Here is a 15,491-nt window from a genome sequence, read left to right as displayed (position 1 = left end):
ACCCCACGTCTCCGCGCCCAGGCGGTGAGCAGGAGTCTCGGCAGCCTGGGAGCCTCTGAATCCCAGAAACCCTCTTGGGCCTTCAGAAAAGGGCGGGCCCAGGACCACGAACACCACCCCCTCGCCCCGGCCGGGTCCCGCCCCCAGTGGCCTCGGGGACGCGCCGCCGCGTAGACTGACGCGAAGCCCCCAACCTTCCTAATAGCGTGCGCGCGCCCGAGGGCATGCGTCATCGGCGTCGGCTCCCAGCGGCTGGGTGGTCTGTGGCCGGTGTAGCAGAGCGGGGGCTGGGCTGCGGGCGGCGAGAAGAGGAGCGAACAGGTGGGGGCGCGGCACGCGGACAGAACCCCGACAAAGGCCGGGAGGAGGAGCGCGACGTGACCTTTCTTGATCCCCGGGAGAACCCTCCACTCCATTGTCTCCTGGCCCCACCCTCCATTTGGCACGCCCTTCGCCTTATCTTCCGCCGCTTATTGGCTGCATATCACGCCCTTCCTCGATTTCTGGTTCCCCATTGGCTCTTCGCCTTATCCTCTCCCGGGACTTCTTATCGGCACAGGCCACACCCTCTCATTTGTCACCAGACCCCGCCTTTAGTAGTCGGGGGCTCCTCTCCCATCCATCCTTTCATTATGCACCTAGTGCTGGGTGCTTCGTACACTAGGGTGAATCAGACCCGGTTCCTGCCTTCGGGGAATTCGGGATGGTGGGAGGACACGGACCTAGGATCCGACAGTGACAGCTCTGAGTAAAGAAGTCGCCGAAGCAGTGGGACTCTAGACGCGGGGAAGGCTTCCTGGAGGAGGTGAGGCCTAAAGTGAGCCTTGAAGAATGCTTAAGAGTTTGCTCCAGGAATATATTGCAAGGACATTCTTGGCGGAAGAACCTGAGACATGAAAGAAGTGCGTTTTCTGGTAATTTCGAGGAGGTATGTTGAATGAAAGGTGAGATGGAGGGGACTGGCCCAGGTAGAAGCCTGTAAAGGGTGAGGAGTCCAGAAAAGTGGAGTTAAAGGGAGTAAAGCCTGAGACCTGAAGTCTTTTCAAGCAGCTGGTCATTAGGCAGGATAGAGGGGAGTAGAGACGGAGAAGATGAGGTCTAGGTAGGGAAGCAAAGTGCAGGGAAGGCATAATTCTAGTTCTGATAGGAGAAGGGCTCTTGGGTTCATTTATTTATTGAGCAACTGCTCCAGACCAGGCACTGTTCTGGGGATACAGCTGGGAATGTTGGAAAGGATAAAACAGATCGCCATCAAATATACCTATTATGCAAATATAAAGTATACTGAAGTACACTTCAGATGGTGATGACTGCTACAGAGAACAATTTGGGGAAGGAAAGATAGTTGAGAGGGGAGAGGAGATTTACTATTTTATAGAGGGTATGTTCTTAGAGAGGCTTTTGTGTGTGTGTGTGTGTGTGTGTGTGTGATGGAGTTTTGCTCTTGTTGCCCAAGCTGGAGTACAATGGCACAATCTTGGCTCACTGCAACCTCTGGCTCCTGGGTTCAAGTGATTCTCCTGCCTCAGCCTCCCAAATAGCTGGGATTACAGGCATGTGCTACCACACCCGGCTAATTTTGTATTTTTAGTAGAGACAGGGTTTCTCCATGGTGGTCAGGCTGGTCTTGAACTCCTGACCTCAGGATCCACCTGCTTCAGCCTCCCAAAATGCTACAGGCATGAGCCACTGTGGCCGGCCTAAAGAGGCTTTTCCAATAACATGATATTGATGCAGAGATTTGAGGAAAGTGAGTGACCCATGCCATTATATAGGGGGAGGAACATCCCAGACATATTCTGTTTGATATGCCTGTCAAACATTCAACTTGGGCTGGGTGCAGTGGCTCATGCCTGTAATCCCAAAACTTTGGGAGGTCAAGGCAGGGGGATCATGAGGCCAGGAGTTCAAGATCAGCCTGGCCAAGATGGTAAAACCCCATCTCTACTAAAAATAAAAAAATTAGCCAGTCATGGTGGTGGGCAGCTGTAATCCCAGCTACTTGGGAGGCTGAGGCAGAGAATTGCTTGAACCCAGGAGGTAGAGGTTGCAGTGAGCTGAGATTGCGCCACTGCACTCCAGCTTGGGCAACAGAGTGAGACTCCATCTCAAACAAACAAAAAACATTCAAGTGAAGACACTGCACTGACACTGGACATGATGGCGTGTGCCTGTGTTTCCAACTATTTTGAAGGCTGAGGTGAGAGGATCACTTGAGACCAAGAATTCACGACCAGCCTGGACAAATAGACCCTATCTCAAATTGCACTGAAATTGGCAACACTGGTCTAAAGTTTATGGAATAAGTCTGAGCCAATGTATTTAAAACCACAAGAGTGGATGAGAACACCTAGGGAGTGAACATAAATGCAGAAGTTTCCATAACAAGTCCTGGAGGATTACAGTGTTAAGAGGTCAGGGAGATAGGGATTACCAGCAAGGGAGACCAATAAGAAACAGCCAGTGAGGTAGTAGGAGAACTAAGTTTGAGTGTGTTTGGAAAACCAAGTGGACAGCATGTTTCCAGGATGCAGTGATTAACTATATTGGGTGCTGATCAATATGAAGGTCATTGCTGGTTATTGTTGACCTTGATCAAATCAATATGGATGGAAAGCAGGGAAGAAAAGGCGAATTGGAGTGAATTTAAGAGAGAATGGGAGGCCAGGTGTGGTGGGTCACGCCTGTAATCCCAGCACTTTGGAAGGCCAAGACGGGCAGATCACGAGGTCAAGAGACCGAGACCATCCTGGCCAATATGGTGAAACCCTGTCTTTACTAAAAATACAAAAATTACCTGGGAATGGTGGTGTGTGCCTGTAGTTCCAGCTACTCGGGAGGCTGAGGCAGGAGAATCACTTGAACCCAGGAGGCGGAGGTTGCAGTGAGCCGAGATCGCGACACTGCACTCCAGCCTAGCAACAGAGCAAGACTCCATATCAAAAAAAAAAAAAAAAAGAGAGAGAGAGAGAGAACAGTAAAGATGGAACTGGAGACTGGGTATAGTTGATTCAAGGTATGTGGTATAACAGGAGCAGATAGAGGGAGACCCAGCGGGGCTGTAGCTGGAGGAGTGTGGGTTCTAGTGAGGGTCTTGTTTTGTTTTTTAAGATGGAGAAATAACAGCATGTGTTTATGCTGATGGAAAGACTCCAGTAGAGAGGAAGAGATTGATGATGTAGGAGAGAGGAGAAATGCTGGAAGTGAGTCGCTCAGCAGGCAAGGGAGCTCGGCAGCTGGAGCCTCTCCAGGCAGTCTCTGGGGAGAGACGGGATTAGACTGAGTCCTGGAACAGAGCTGGGGTGAGCACCCTGACACTGGCCTTGGATGACCACTGGAAAAATCCCTCAGATAGGGGACAGGCCAGAGATTGGCTTGTTTGGATTTGCTGAAGCTTCCCTCTGCTCCCCAAAAGCAGATTCTAAATTTGGATTTCAACAGATGGCCCAGAGTAGAGAGGGGATTCTGGGGGGAGCTGGGGTAAGTGTGGGGCCCTCAGACAGATTCAAGTTGAGGCCAAATGGACAGGAGGATGTGGGTAAAGCCAGGTGGGTGGGCAGGGGTGGCACTGAGAAGATGCCATAGGCAAAAGGCAGCCCGAGGCCTTCTCACCTACCTAATCTGTCCAGGCAGCTGTGGCTGCACTGTACCACCTCCCAGATTAAGTGATTGCTGAGCACAGAGATTAGAATCGGGAGTAAGGGGCTCATTCCTTGCCTTCAGGAGCTCACAGGTTGAGAAGATTCCAGTAACCACCATCTAGGTGGGTGTTTAAAACTCTTGCTTTTGGCTGGGTATGGTGGCTCATGCCTTTAATTCCAGCACTTTGGGAGGCTGAGGCAGGAGGATCGCTTGAGGCCAGGAGTTGGAACCTGCAATGAGCTATGATTATGCCTTTGCACTCCAGCTTGGTGGCAGAGGAAGACCCTATCTGAAAAAACAGAAATGAAAAAAAAAAAAAAACCTGCTTTCCCCCAGCCCAGCATACTTGGGCGAGTCTGCTGGAGGCAATGAATGCTGCAGCCATTCAGACCCCTGGTAGCAGAGCCTGGGCCCACCAAGGGCCCAGCAGAGGCATTGTGGAGCACAGGGCCTGCAGGTCCTCTGGTCACACCCACTCATGCTGGTCTCCACATGCCCTTCTGTGTCCCCAGAGGTCGACAGTGTGGGGAGTTGGAGTGACCCGGCTGGATGTGACCCCAAGGACAGAATGGTGCTGGACTCAGGGGCTCAGGCGTATGAGCAGGCACCCCACGGCCCGCCTACCAGTCCCTCAACCCTGCGCCATAGGCTGAAGCCCTCAGACCGAGATGGGCCACCACTGTACGCCTGGTCTCAGTCCCTGGCCTTGCCTCTGGCTCTGGCAGTCCCCCCAGCACTGCAGCCCCAGCCTGAGCAGCAGCCCTTCTCACAGCCGCACTTGGGCCACCGTGGCCACATGCGTCGCAGTGAGAGCACCTACACTGTAAATAGTGCTGGCTGGCGGGGGCGTGGCACCCTGGGACGGCCTCCACCTGGACGGGGACGGAACCCAGGTGGGGGCACCCTGCGGCCTGCAGCCTCCCTGCCTCACATTGCTAAGACTCAAAGGGATGCAGGCCATGGTGCCAGCAAGAGCCCCTGCATGTTGGTGGCCCTGCGGCCAACCAACATGGACCGTGAGCGAGACAAGTTCTTCCAGTCCCATTACACCTACAATCCACAGTTCGAGTACCAGGAGCCTGTGCCCACTGCTGTGCTGGAGAAGTACTGTGAGGCTTCTGGACAGTTCATCCATCAGGTCAGTCCAGCCTGCCCACCACACCCTGGCCCTGACCACCCAAGGGGCTTGTCCTGACCAGCCACTGTGGCCCTGTGTACAGGCAGTTGGCATCATTGAGGCTGTTCTGGAGAAGTTTGGAACCTATGAACACTTTGAGGCTGCCACCGGGGGGCAGCTGCTCACCAAGTGCCAGATATGGTCCATTGTGCGCAAATACATGCAGAAGGAGGGCTGCGTTGGGGAGGTGAGCTTGTCCTGCCTGCAGAGCCCTTCCTCTACATGCCCCAAATCAGGATGTCTTGTGGGTGGTCCCAGGCAAGCTCAACACCTGACCAACCCCTGCTCCTGCCCCTGCCCCAGTGAGGTGGGAGCTGTTTCTGAGCAGAGGTGATGGAGGGCAGGTGTCCTGGCCAAGTGTCTGGCCCCACTGCCCTGTGGTATCATTGGGTCCTCCTGCATCCTGGCCCCAAACTGGTGGCCGTGGCTCAGAGCACTGCCACCTGCAGGTTGTGGTGCAGCTGAGTGAGGACCTGCTGTCCCAGGCAGTGATGATGGTGGAGAACAGCCGGCCCACATTAGCGATCAACCTGACCGGAGCCCGCCAGTACTGGTTGGAGGGCATGCTGCGGCATGAGATAGGTCAGGATGTGAACATCTGGGTGGGTGGGTAGGCATGAAAGGGGCCTGGGAGGTGGGGGGGTGGGAAGGAGGGACCCCAGTAACTCCCCTTTTTGTTTCTCCCCCTTCCCTCCTGAGGTCGGGGCTTTCCCTTCCTGAGCAGCCACCTCCTCCCTTTGGCTCGCAGAGGTAGGCCAGAACATGCCTGCCCACGCTCTGGGCTCGCCCTCATCTCTTGCTCCTTTGGGGTATATTTTTCTCTCTCCTTCCTCTCTGACTTGTCTTGGCAGTGGGGGCAAGGCTGATGAGGCCCTGACAGGCCAGAGGGAGAACCCTCAGGGTCCCATCAGGCTAGCCACCACATGGGCCCTCCAGGGTGGAAGGCCAGCTCCTGGGAGTGGACTTGGCTTGAGGATACACGGGGCCTGGTTTAGGAGAGGATACGCCAGGCTGGGCACTAACCACTACTCCTATCTGTCTGTCCCTCTTCCTCGACTGTCCCTCTTCCTCGACAATCCTGTTGCTCTGGGCAAGAGGTGTTCTTTACCAGGGTCATCAGCGTGACTGTTCAAAATGATATGGACACCCAGGATGTTGGGCAGGGTGGTATATGTATTCTTGTGCTCCGGAGGGCTGGGGGCAATGTCAGTTCGGGAGAGTTCGTACACGTGCGTAGGGGTGTGTGTGTAGGGCTGGGGGCAGATGGATGGGAGAGGATTCATGTATGTGAGCCTCTGTGGATCCTTGGGTGCGAGTCTACTGGAGGAGGGGCTTCACGCTGCTTAGGGCTGGGAGAGATTGTGTTGTAGCCTGAGTTCGGGAGCATGAAGATGGAAATGTCGCGGCCAGAGCCCGGCGGGTTGGAGGAGGGCCTGGGCTGGGCTCGCAGGGGGGTCCCCAAACGCCCCGCCCAGCGCCGCCTGTTCTCGCCCTCCCCGCAGGCACCCACTACTTGCGGGGCGTGAACAACGCGCGCCAGCCGTGGCACAACGCGGAGGGCCGGTTGCGGTATGGGCTGCGGCCGGCGAACCCCACAGAGGAGGGCCTGGCCAGCCTGCACAGCGTGCTGTTCCGCAAGCAGCCGTTCCTGTGGCGCGCCGCGCTTCTCTACTACACCATCCACCGTGCCGCGCGCATGTCCTTCCGCCAGCTCTTCCAGGACCTAGCGCGCTACGTGCAGGACGCCAACGTGCGCTGGGAGTACTGCGTGCGCGCCAAGCGCGGCCAGACAGACACCTCGCTTCCGGGTGGGCGCCAGCGTAGGGGAGGTGCCTAGGGTGGGGTGGGTCTAGAGGTAGGGCCTCGGGCGAGTGGCCAGGCTCACCGACTTCCCGCGCTCCCAGGTTGTTTCAGCAAGGACCAGGTGTACCTAGACGGCATCGTGCGCATTCTGCGACATCGCCAGACCATTGATTTCCCGCTGCTGACCTCACTGGGCAAGGTGAGGGATTGGACCTTGAGAGCCTCAGCCAGCTCCCTGCTTTGCCATAGTATACCCTGAGCCTCAGATTGGTGCTGGACTGAGGGTTGGGTGTCAGGCCTCTGCTGGCGGGGGAAGCGTGGGTGGAAGTGAGAACAGGAGATGAAATGACTCTGACAGCTAAAATCATATGCCTAATGGAGGCTGCAGGTGTGTTTAGAAACTGCATCTCAAAGGAGGTGAACATTCTAGGCCAAGGGAGCAATCAGGAAGGCCAGGGGAAGGAGGCTGCAGAAAAGGACATTGACCAACTCCCTGGTACTGGCGCACTGGCATTTGTGCCAGGCCAAGGAATGTAGACCTCATCTGAAGCAACAGGGAGTGGGAGGAGCTTTTTTTTTTTTTTTAATTTTTATTTATTTATTTTTTTGAGACGGAGTTTCTCTGTTGTTACCCAGACTGGAGTGCAATGGCACGATCTCGGCTCACTGCAACCTCCGACTTCTGGGTTCAAGCAATTCTCCTGCCTCAGCCTCCCGAGTAGCTGGGACTACAGGCATACACCACCATGCCCAGCTAATTTTTTTGTATTTTTACTAGAGACGGGGTTTCACCTTGTTGACCAGGATGGTCTCCATCTCTTGACCTCGTGATCCACCCGCCTTGGCCTCCCAAAGTGCTGGGATTATAGGCGTGAGCCACCGCGCCCGGCGGGAGGCGCTTTAAGCAGAGGAGTGGCACTGATAATTTGCTTTAGAAGGTGCCCTCTGGATGTTTTATGGGAGGTGGATTGGAGAGAGGCCTAGGGAAGGGAGGGAAAGGGCATGAGGAGGAGGCCTTTCCTGTCACTCCTGCAGAAGGGATGGTGGTCTGGCATAACCAGGCAGTGGCCATGGGGTTTGAGAGGAAGGGACTAGCTGGAGGACTCTTCAGAGAGGGGAATCCTTTTAACTCAGTGGCTTCCCTGATGGGAGGGTGAGAGTCCAAGCCCCCTCCCTGGAATCTGACCTGGGTGACTGTGAAGAGGGTGGAGCTAGCATAAGCTGGCACCCAGGAGTTGACCGTTGGATATGGGGCCAGTCTGAGGGCTATCCAGGGGAAGACGTTAAGGAGGCAGTTGGATGCCCATGTTTGGAGGTGAGGGGAGAGGCTGGGCTGGAGAGAGGAGTGGGGTCGTAGGAGATCTCTGACAGAAACTATTAAGAGAAAAAGCAAAGACCCAGGATTGAGCCTAGAATGTTGTAGTACAAAACGTTGTAGCTGCTTGTGGATCAGGAGGGGAGAGGAAGGAGTCGCGGACCAAAGGGCAATAAGCTGTAAGCAGTGGGCTGGGACCGGCCACCTGAAAGTCAGGGGCTACTGCCTATGCCTGATGCCCAGCTTCCTCCTGCAGGTGTCCTATGAGGATGTGGACCACCTGCGGCCCCATGGGGTGCTGGATAATACCCGGGTGCCCCACTTCATGCAGGACTTAGCACGCTACCGGCAGCAGCTGGAGCACATCATGGCCACCAACCGGCTGGATGAGGCAGAGCTGGGTCGTCTGCTGCCAGAGTGATGTCAGTTGAGGGCTGCAGGCAGAGGCCCTGGACAGAAGCTCCAGATAGGCCCCCAGAACATGAAGCTGTTTGCTCTGTGCTTCCTGGGTGTTTCTTGGGGGTGTTGAGAGGGCGGGAGCATTCCGTGAGGAGCGTCAATATCAGAGGGTTTGTGTCCATTGCTAGCCTTCTTGGGGCCTGGGGACATGTAGCAGCATGTCTGGCAAATTGAGTTGCCCTCCTCCTTCCAGCTCTCTGTTGAACAGAGGGAAGGCATGGGGGCAGGAACGGAGCTGAGCATTAATGGGGATGGGTTTGTTTGGGAATAGAAACTTGTTCTTGCATGAGATGGCTTTGGGTGGCTGGGTACTCCAGTGTCTCCCTTACCCCACCTGGCCCCTCGGTGCTCCTTCAGCATTTGTGCTGTCTACCTCTCACTGGGTCCTGGTGGGGGTTGGGATCCCTTCTCCTGGGGTGATTGATGGCCTGAGCCTGGGGTCAGTAGAGACCCAGCTGGTCTGGGGTATTCTTTACAACACTTTGCCTCTCTCACTGATTATGTATTTATTCCATATTTATGTGCTCTATTTCCTATGGCTGGGAGCAGCAGCTCCTGAAGATTCCATGGGGAGAACAGGATACTCCTTCCTGGAAGGCACCGATTTTCCCAGCCCCACTCACATTACACACACACACACACACACACACACACACACACACACACACACAGTGATTCAGGCCTTGTGAGTCAAGCCCAAAAGTTCCCTTGGCCCTGTCCCCACCCCTCCACTGGCCTCTGCTGTTCCTGTCTTTGCCCACACTCTCACAGCTGGTTTCTGGCAGAGGTTAGCACAGCCTAGGAGCAGCTACAATTGCGTCTGAGGGACAGGCCCCTAGAGTTTGGTGGCCCAAGTCCTGAACCCCTCCTAGACCAGGTGAGGTGCATAGGTGTTGCTGCTTCCAGTTTCCCTTCAGACTTAGCTGTGTGAACCCCACTCCTACCCTCTGGCCTTAGTTTTCCCATCTGTAAAACTCAGAAACGCAGTTGGAAAGTCCTTATTCATTTAGTCAGCAAATATAATATGTGTACAGTGTCTTTTGTGTAAGTTACTAGTCAGAATCCTCACTGAGCTCCCAGTCCAGAGGGAAGCCAGACAATTAAAACAGTAATGACAATGATATGATGTCTGTGGCCTCTGTCTACTCCCCTCTTTCTGCTCCCCTCTTCTAGTCTCACTTCTCAAGTCTGTGAGCTCTAAGCCCTCCCTACATGGAGAGAAGTCCCCCTCCACTTGCTACATGTTAAACCCAGGGACTTGCATGGGGTTGAGCTGGTACCTACACAGGCTGCCAAGTGACTCATTAGGGAAAATGGGTTGTGTATGTGGGCATGAGGGTCAGGTCCTTGTCCCAATAGGGCACTGGGTCTGAGGTCTCCAGGGTGCAGCCTGGGCTCCTAGGGGCAGATTAGGACTGGGTGGTGATTGTGGTGGGCTTGGGGCTGCCCAGGTCACTGAGACTCAGGGGCACCCACCCTCAGTTCCTGGGCAAACAGCCAGAATCATGGAGAGAGCCCAGGACCTGGCTGACCCTCGGGAGTTTCTTTACTTCTAGCGGTACTGGGCTGGACCGAGCCTTGGTGGCATCTGATCCAGCTCCGGCAGCATCCCAGGTCCTATCCAGCATGGGCGGTGCACAGCCGGTCAGTGCTCTGGCCTTCAGGAATCTAGAGATGACCGGGACAGTTGTCAAGGAGGTGGGGCCCGCCATCCGCTCCCCAGGCGATACCCTCCCGCAAAACCAGCTCAGGGTTTCGGTGGCCTCACACCTTCGGACTCGTCCCCTTCCTCGAAGTCGGGCTCCGGCTCTGAGTCAGGCTTGGGCTCTGGGTCGGGTTCTGGGTCCAGTTCCGGCTCTGGTTCTGCCTCAGGCTCGGGTTCCAGCTCCGGCTCCGGCTCGGGTTCCAGCTCCGGCTCCGGCTCGGGTTCAGCCTCTTCAGAGTCCTCGGCTTCCAGCTTTGGCTCTGGCTCCTCTGGGGTCCCGGATTGCACCGCCTCGGAGCCCTCAGGGCCCCTGGCCTCTTCAGGGTCTGAAGCTCTGGGCAGCCCGGGGCATGTGATCCCTGAGCCGGGTGCCTCAGGCGTCCAGTGGCCTGGGCACAGAGGGTCATAGCTGCGGTCCCGGTAGCCTGGGACGGAAGTGGAAGTGACTGAGACTCAATTGACCCCGATGCTGTTTCCACACTCGCCTGCTTCAGGGGGAGACGACAACCCCGCCCTCCCCGGACCTTTGCTCCGCCCCCTCCCTCCCCTATGCCCGGCCCCGCGCGCTCACCCGGGCCCACGTGCTGCCAGTCCCAGGCCGGGTCCGGTGTGCCCGTGGTACGTTGGGCACAGCGCAGCAGCTCCTGGCAGGCAGCCTCGCCCTTGCCCTGCACCAGCAGCAGTAGGCGGCGCACCCTGCGCTCGGCATCAGGCAGTGAATCCAACGCCTCATACTCAGGCCCGGTGAGCACGCCCCGCGCCAGCAGCGCGTCCAGCAGCAGCCCTGAGTCCGCCTGCAGCGTCTCGACCAAGCGTTTCCGCTCACGGTCGATAGTCTCCGACGGCCGCTCCTGCGCGTTGCCCATCGTTGGAGCTGCTTGGGGAGAGGGGAGAGAAGTAATAGGTGATTGCCCTCCCTGCTCCGCGCCGCCTCTGACCTCTGTCTCTCAATGCCCCCAGTGAACACCCAGACTGGGGTCTAAGTTCACCTCGATGCCAGCCTCCAGTCAGCTCCGCAAGCACAGGACCTGGAGGCCAACACAGGGAACTCAGCGTCCTGCCTCTCCAGACGCTTCTGTCCTGTCTCCTCCTCAGGCTCCTCCTTCTGTCCCTAAACGTCAGCTGTGGCTCTCCTCTCCTCCCCTGCCTCTCCCAGGACTCGCATCTACTGTCTGAATGCCCTCCCCAACCAGGACCTTCTGAGCTCCAGCCCCAGCAGATCTGAGCTGGGTTCAGACCCTGTTTATCCAAACTATCGTCTTTCTCTCAAATCTACTTCCCCACCTATCCAGGCAGAAAAACATAGGATTGAAGCTGATACTCCACACTCAGCTTGCAGACAAGTCCTTTCCAGTCTGTCTGCCGAATATTTCTCTCACCATCCTCAGCACTTACGAAGTCCAGCCTTCTGCCTCCTGTTTTGGCCCTGCAGAACCTGGGATCAGAGCTCCCTGCTTCCATACTCTCCCCTCCAGTCCTCTCTGCACCCAGAGCACAAAGTGCTGACAGCCTCCCTGCCCCTCTTCCCTTACCTTGACCCTGAGATGCAACTTTCCAAGACAAGCCCTTCCAAGCAGGGTGTCCCTGCATCCTCTCACCAACACCACCGCCATACTGCAACCCCAATGTGGTCTCATGACCCTTCCTGGTCCCCTGATTCCTGAGCAGAGATACCAGAATCTTTTTCAGGCCTAGCTCTGACCAAGATCTCTTGATATCACCTGAGACCCACCTGTCTCCCTGCTGACCTGGGAATGACCTACAAACATTTTGTTTGATCTTAAAGTACAGAAGGCCTAGCTCATACAAGCTACCAACAAATGCTCACCGAACTTGGATTTTCCTCCATGGATCTCCCTATTTTGAGAGACTGTATGGTTTTTTGTTTGTTTGAGATGGAGTCTCACTGTTGTACAGTGCTACAATCTGGGCTCACTGCAACCTCAGTCTCCCAGGCTCAAGTGACTCTCATGCCTCAACCTCCAGAGTAGCTGGGATTACAAGTGTGCACCACCATGCCTGGCTAATTTTTGTATTTTTAGTAGAGACAGGGTTTCATCATGTTGGCCAGACTGGTCTTGAACTTCTGACTTCAAGCGATCCACTGCCTTGGCCTCTTAAAGTGCTGAGATTGCAGGCATGCACCACCACACCTGGCTCATGAGAGACTATCTCTACCAAACAGCAGCTATTAGAGAAAATTAATCTGCTTGGTCCTTTTTTTTTTTTTTTTTTTTGAGACAGTCTCACTCTGTGGCCCAGGCTGGGGAGTGCAGTGGCATGGTCTTGGCTCACTGCAACCTCTGTCTCCTGGGTTCAAGCAATTCTTCTGCCTCAGCCTCCTGAGTAGCTGGGACTACTGGCACTCACCACCATGCCTGGCTAATTTTTTGTATTTTTTTTTTTTTTTGAGACGGAGTTTCACTCTTGTTACCCAGGCTGGAGTGCAATGGCACGATCTCGGCTCACTGCAACCTCCGCCTCCTGGGTTTAGGCAATTCTCCTGCCTCAGCCTCCCAAATAGCTGGGATTACAGGCATGTGCCACCATGCCCAGCTAATTTTTTGTATCTTTAGTAGAGACAGGGTTTCACCATTTTGACCAGGATGGTCTCAATCTCATGACCTCGTGATCCACCCGCCTTAGCCTCCCAAAGTGCTGGGATTACAGGCTTGAGCCACCACACCCGGCCATTTTTTGTATTTTTAGTAGAGACGGGGTTTCACTATGTTGACCAGGCTGGTCTCGAACTCCTGACCTTGTGATCTGCCTGCCTCAGCCTCCCAAAGTTCTGGGATTACAGGTGTGAGCCACCGCACCTGGCTGCTTTGTCCATTTATTCCCAACCGAGGATTATGGCCCATTCCTGTGAGTGGCCTGATGCAGCCAGCAAGACCCCTGGCATTAGGAGGCAAAGACAGCCGGCTTTGGACCATGGCCTCAGCTCACCCCCGCCCCCATAATATATATATATATATATAAACATATATATTAACATATATATTATTATATATTAACATATATATTATTATATATATAATAATAACCTCCCCTCCTCCCTGCCTTGCCTTTGTTCACACAACATCCTTCCATCTCCTCTTCCCTTTGCTGTCCCTTCTCTGCCTCCTCCTCTGACTCTAGGAGGCTGGGCCTTCTCTGGGAGAAAGGATTTGGTTCTAGCCCCCATCCTGCCTCCCAGGTCTCTCTCAGTACCCTCTGGTGTCACACTATATCGCTCCTGTCACTTCACACCCTGGCTCCTGCCCATTGAAGCCCTTCCTCCTGGGCTACCAAGCTGAGACCAGAACTACTCCCTGCCCCTCCCTTTCTCTCTCTCTCTCTCCCTCTCCCTCTTTTTTTTTGAGACAGAGATTTGATCTTGTTGCCCAGGCTGGAAGGCAATGGCAAAATCTTGTCTCACCTCAACCTCTGCCTCCCGGGTTCAAGTGATTCTCCTGCCTCAGCCTCCTGAGTAGCTGGGATTACAGTCATGAACCACCATGCCCACCTAAGTTTGCATTTGTAGTAGAGACAGGGTTTCTTCATGTTGGTCAGGCTAGTCTCAAACTCCTGACCTCAGGTGATCCACCTGCCTCAGCCTCCTGAAGTGCTGGGATTACAGACACGAGCCACCTCCGTCTCTCTTTATGTCCCTTCTGTGACAGGTCTTGCTTCTCCACTTCTCAGTGAGTATCCATCAGCTGCTGCCTCACCACCCCACCATGGTCACCTCATGTCCTGTAACAGTCCGTCTGAGGCCCTCTCACTCCCATTCCACTAGACCCCACAGCACAGTGAATTTGACAACTTTCTGGGCTAGGATTACTGTTCCCGTTTTACAGATGAGGAGATAGGCTCAGAGATTCAGTGGTAAAACTGGAATCTTACTTGCCCCAGCCTGAGCTATGAGGAACTGAACTATATTCTCCTGTCTAGCAAAATCCCATCCTAAATATCTATCTACCTCCCCCCACCCCACCCCACTGCCTATCAGACCTTAACTATCTGGTCTGGCTACTCTAACCTCCTCCCACCACCCTGGACAGCCAGGTCCTTCCCAGCTTCCCTCCACCAGTCAGGGCTGGGAGAACTCATTATGGCCTTGGCACCTTGGAGCCTTTGCTGATGCCCTAAGACTGGAATCCTTTTCCCCTCCCTCCACTTCATGGACCTATCCATCCTCCACGACTCAAATGTTCCCTTGTCTACACCAACGCCTAAGTGTCCCAAGGGCAGGTGGTTCTTCTGTGTACCCAGTAAACAAACATATGCCCTCACCACCACATAACCAATATCACTGCATTGTATACACGCAGATCCTCTGTTTTCTTCAGCTGAGGCTTCCAGTGTCCCTCCAATCGGTGGGCACAGGAAGGGAGAGGGGGAGAGTACCTACTCGGGACAGACACAGGGAGGGTGCAGATTGGATTGGCCCCTCCTCTCTACTCCAGCCTAAATTGTTCTCATGTTAGCTTTCTCCTCCTATGACCCCAAGTCCTGCCCTTTTTCCAGCTGGTCTGGGCTCTCCCTTTGAGGATTTAACAGTTCTCAATACCGAAGTTATTTAGCGGTCAGTCCTTCGAGGGCGACGGGTCAGATGTTTCCCAGAGAGCCTGGTGGTGGCGAGCGCGTGGAGCTTGGTCCCAGACTCCAACCCCAGCTCGATGCTCGGGCTCTTTGGCCGGGGAGCCAGGGTCTGGGGACACTGCGGAGCCTTTGCGGATGTACGACCGCACGGATCCCCTTACCTCCCTCCACTCAGTCCCAGAGCCTGAGAGTCCAGCGGCAGGGCGGGGCCCACAGACCTCCCCAACCCAGTGGTGCGCTGATTCTGCCCAATCTCGGTTTCCCTTCCCTCCCCCAGCCGGGAGTGGGGCTCCCGGTCTGGCCCGTTTTGGGCGGCCCCACTCACGGGTCGAACCTCGGCGGGGCAGGAGATGACGGTGCAGAAAGGGCCCGGCAGGGTGGGGGTGGGTGCAGCAGCTGCGGCGGGGGCGGGGCGGCCAGGGCTGCTGGGAATAGGGAGGGTGAGGGTTCTTCCCCGGGCACTGGGAGCCACGCCGCGGAGGCCGCGCGCTGGCTGGGGACGTGCACGTAGTCAGCTTTCCCTCCCCAACCGGGGTGCACCGGGAGATGAGGCCAGGAGGGGTCAGTTCGGCCCGCGGCCCCACACGTCCAATGCCCACTCAGGGCCTGCCAATTTCCAGGTGCTTTGCATCTATCCTGTCATCGACCCCTCTTCCCTGCCTGTCACAGAGGAAGCTCAGAGAGGGGTACTGACTCACCCAGGATCACAGAACGCATGCATTGCAGAGCTGAATGTGACCCAGAAGCCCCCGTTTCCCAGAGATTGCATCGGCCCAGCGCCTGCCCTGGATCCCGGCCTAGGC

General features: G+C 55.5%; 2 protein-coding genes across 16 annotated transcripts; one reads left to right on the top strand and one right to left on the bottom strand.

The window, feature by feature from the left end:
* Positions 1-224: 224 nt before the first annotated feature.
* MATCAP1 (microtubule associated tyrosine carboxypeptidase 1) lies at positions 225-9,517 on the top strand. 7 transcript variants are annotated; one of them, XR_013530086.1, is made up of 9 exons: positions 225-928; positions 3,112-3,302; positions 4,155-4,780; positions 4,863-5,006; positions 5,269-5,401; positions 6,322-6,627; positions 6,724-6,821; positions 8,194-8,506; positions 8,946-9,517. XR_013530086.1 is itself a non-coding variant. In XM_054248814.2 (8 exons), the coding sequence occupies exons 3-8, from the start codon at positions 4,211-4,213 to the stop codon at positions 8,356-8,358; spliced, it is 1,416 nt and encodes a 471-aa protein (XP_054104789.2). In that variant the 5' UTR covers positions 225-928; positions 3,112-3,302; positions 4,155-4,210; the 3' UTR covers positions 8,359-9,517. The 7 variants fall into 7 exon arrangements, 4 of the variants coding, with proteins under 4 accessions (XP_054104789.2, XP_078213549.1, XP_078213548.1 ...); XR_013530087.1 differs by lacking the exon at positions 3,112-3,302; XR_004737362.3 differs by lacking the exon at positions 3,112-3,302 and having other exon boundaries at positions 225-944.
* On the bottom strand, positions 9,387-15,048 carry NOL3 (nucleolar protein 3). 9 transcript variants are annotated; one of them, XM_035282019.3, is made up of 5 exons: positions 15,014-15,048; positions 14,657-14,714; positions 10,673-10,978; positions 10,167-10,526; positions 9,387-10,064 (listed from the first exon to the last, which is right to left on the bottom strand). In XM_035282019.3, exons 3-5 carry the CDS (start codon positions 10,965-10,967, stop codon positions 10,057-10,059), a joined length of 663 nt encoding a protein of 220 aa, XP_035137910.1. In that variant the 5' UTR covers positions 10,968-10,978; positions 14,657-14,714; positions 15,014-15,048; the 3' UTR covers positions 9,387-10,056. The 9 variants fall into 9 exon arrangements, with proteins under 9 accessions (XP_035137910.1, XP_035137906.1, XP_078213577.1 ...); XM_035282015.3 differs by having other exon boundaries at positions 10,673-10,975; XM_078357451.1 differs by having other exon boundaries at positions 15,023-15,048.
* Between the last annotated feature and the right edge of the window lie 443 nt (positions 15,049-15,491).

This window comes from Callithrix jacchus, chromosome 20 (assembly GCF_049354715.1).
Source record: "Callithrix jacchus isolate 240 chromosome 20, calJac240_pri, whole genome shotgun sequence".
Lineage (NCBI taxonomy): Eukaryota > Metazoa > Chordata > Mammalia > Primates > Cebidae > Callithrix > Callithrix jacchus.
The sequence above is the reverse complement of the archived record's forward strand: the minus strand, read 5'-3'. Positions and strand labels throughout refer to the sequence as shown.

What these genes read in the sequence shown, in the direction of transcription:
- MATCAP1 (XM_054248813.2), top strand. An exon ending in CATGCTGCGGCATGAGATAG is followed by an intron (nt 5,402 to 6,321) that starts GTCAGGATGTGA and finishes CCCTCCCCGCAG; the next exon opens with GCACCCACTACTTGCGGGGC. An exon ending in GACAGACACCTCGCTTCCGG is followed by an intron (nt 6,628 to 6,723) that starts GTGGGCGCCAGC and finishes CCGCGCTCCCAG; the next exon opens with GTTGTTTCAGCAAGGACCAG.
- NOL3 (XM_017966906.4), bottom strand. Translation starts at nt 10,967, where the DNA reads ATGGGCAACGCGCAGGAGCGGCCGTCGGAGACTATCGACCGTGAGCGG. An exon ending in CTGGCAGCACGTGGGCCCGG is followed by an intron (nt 10,527 to 10,672) that starts GTGAGCGCGCGG and finishes CTTCCGTCCCAG; the next exon opens with GCTACCGGGACCGCAGCTAT.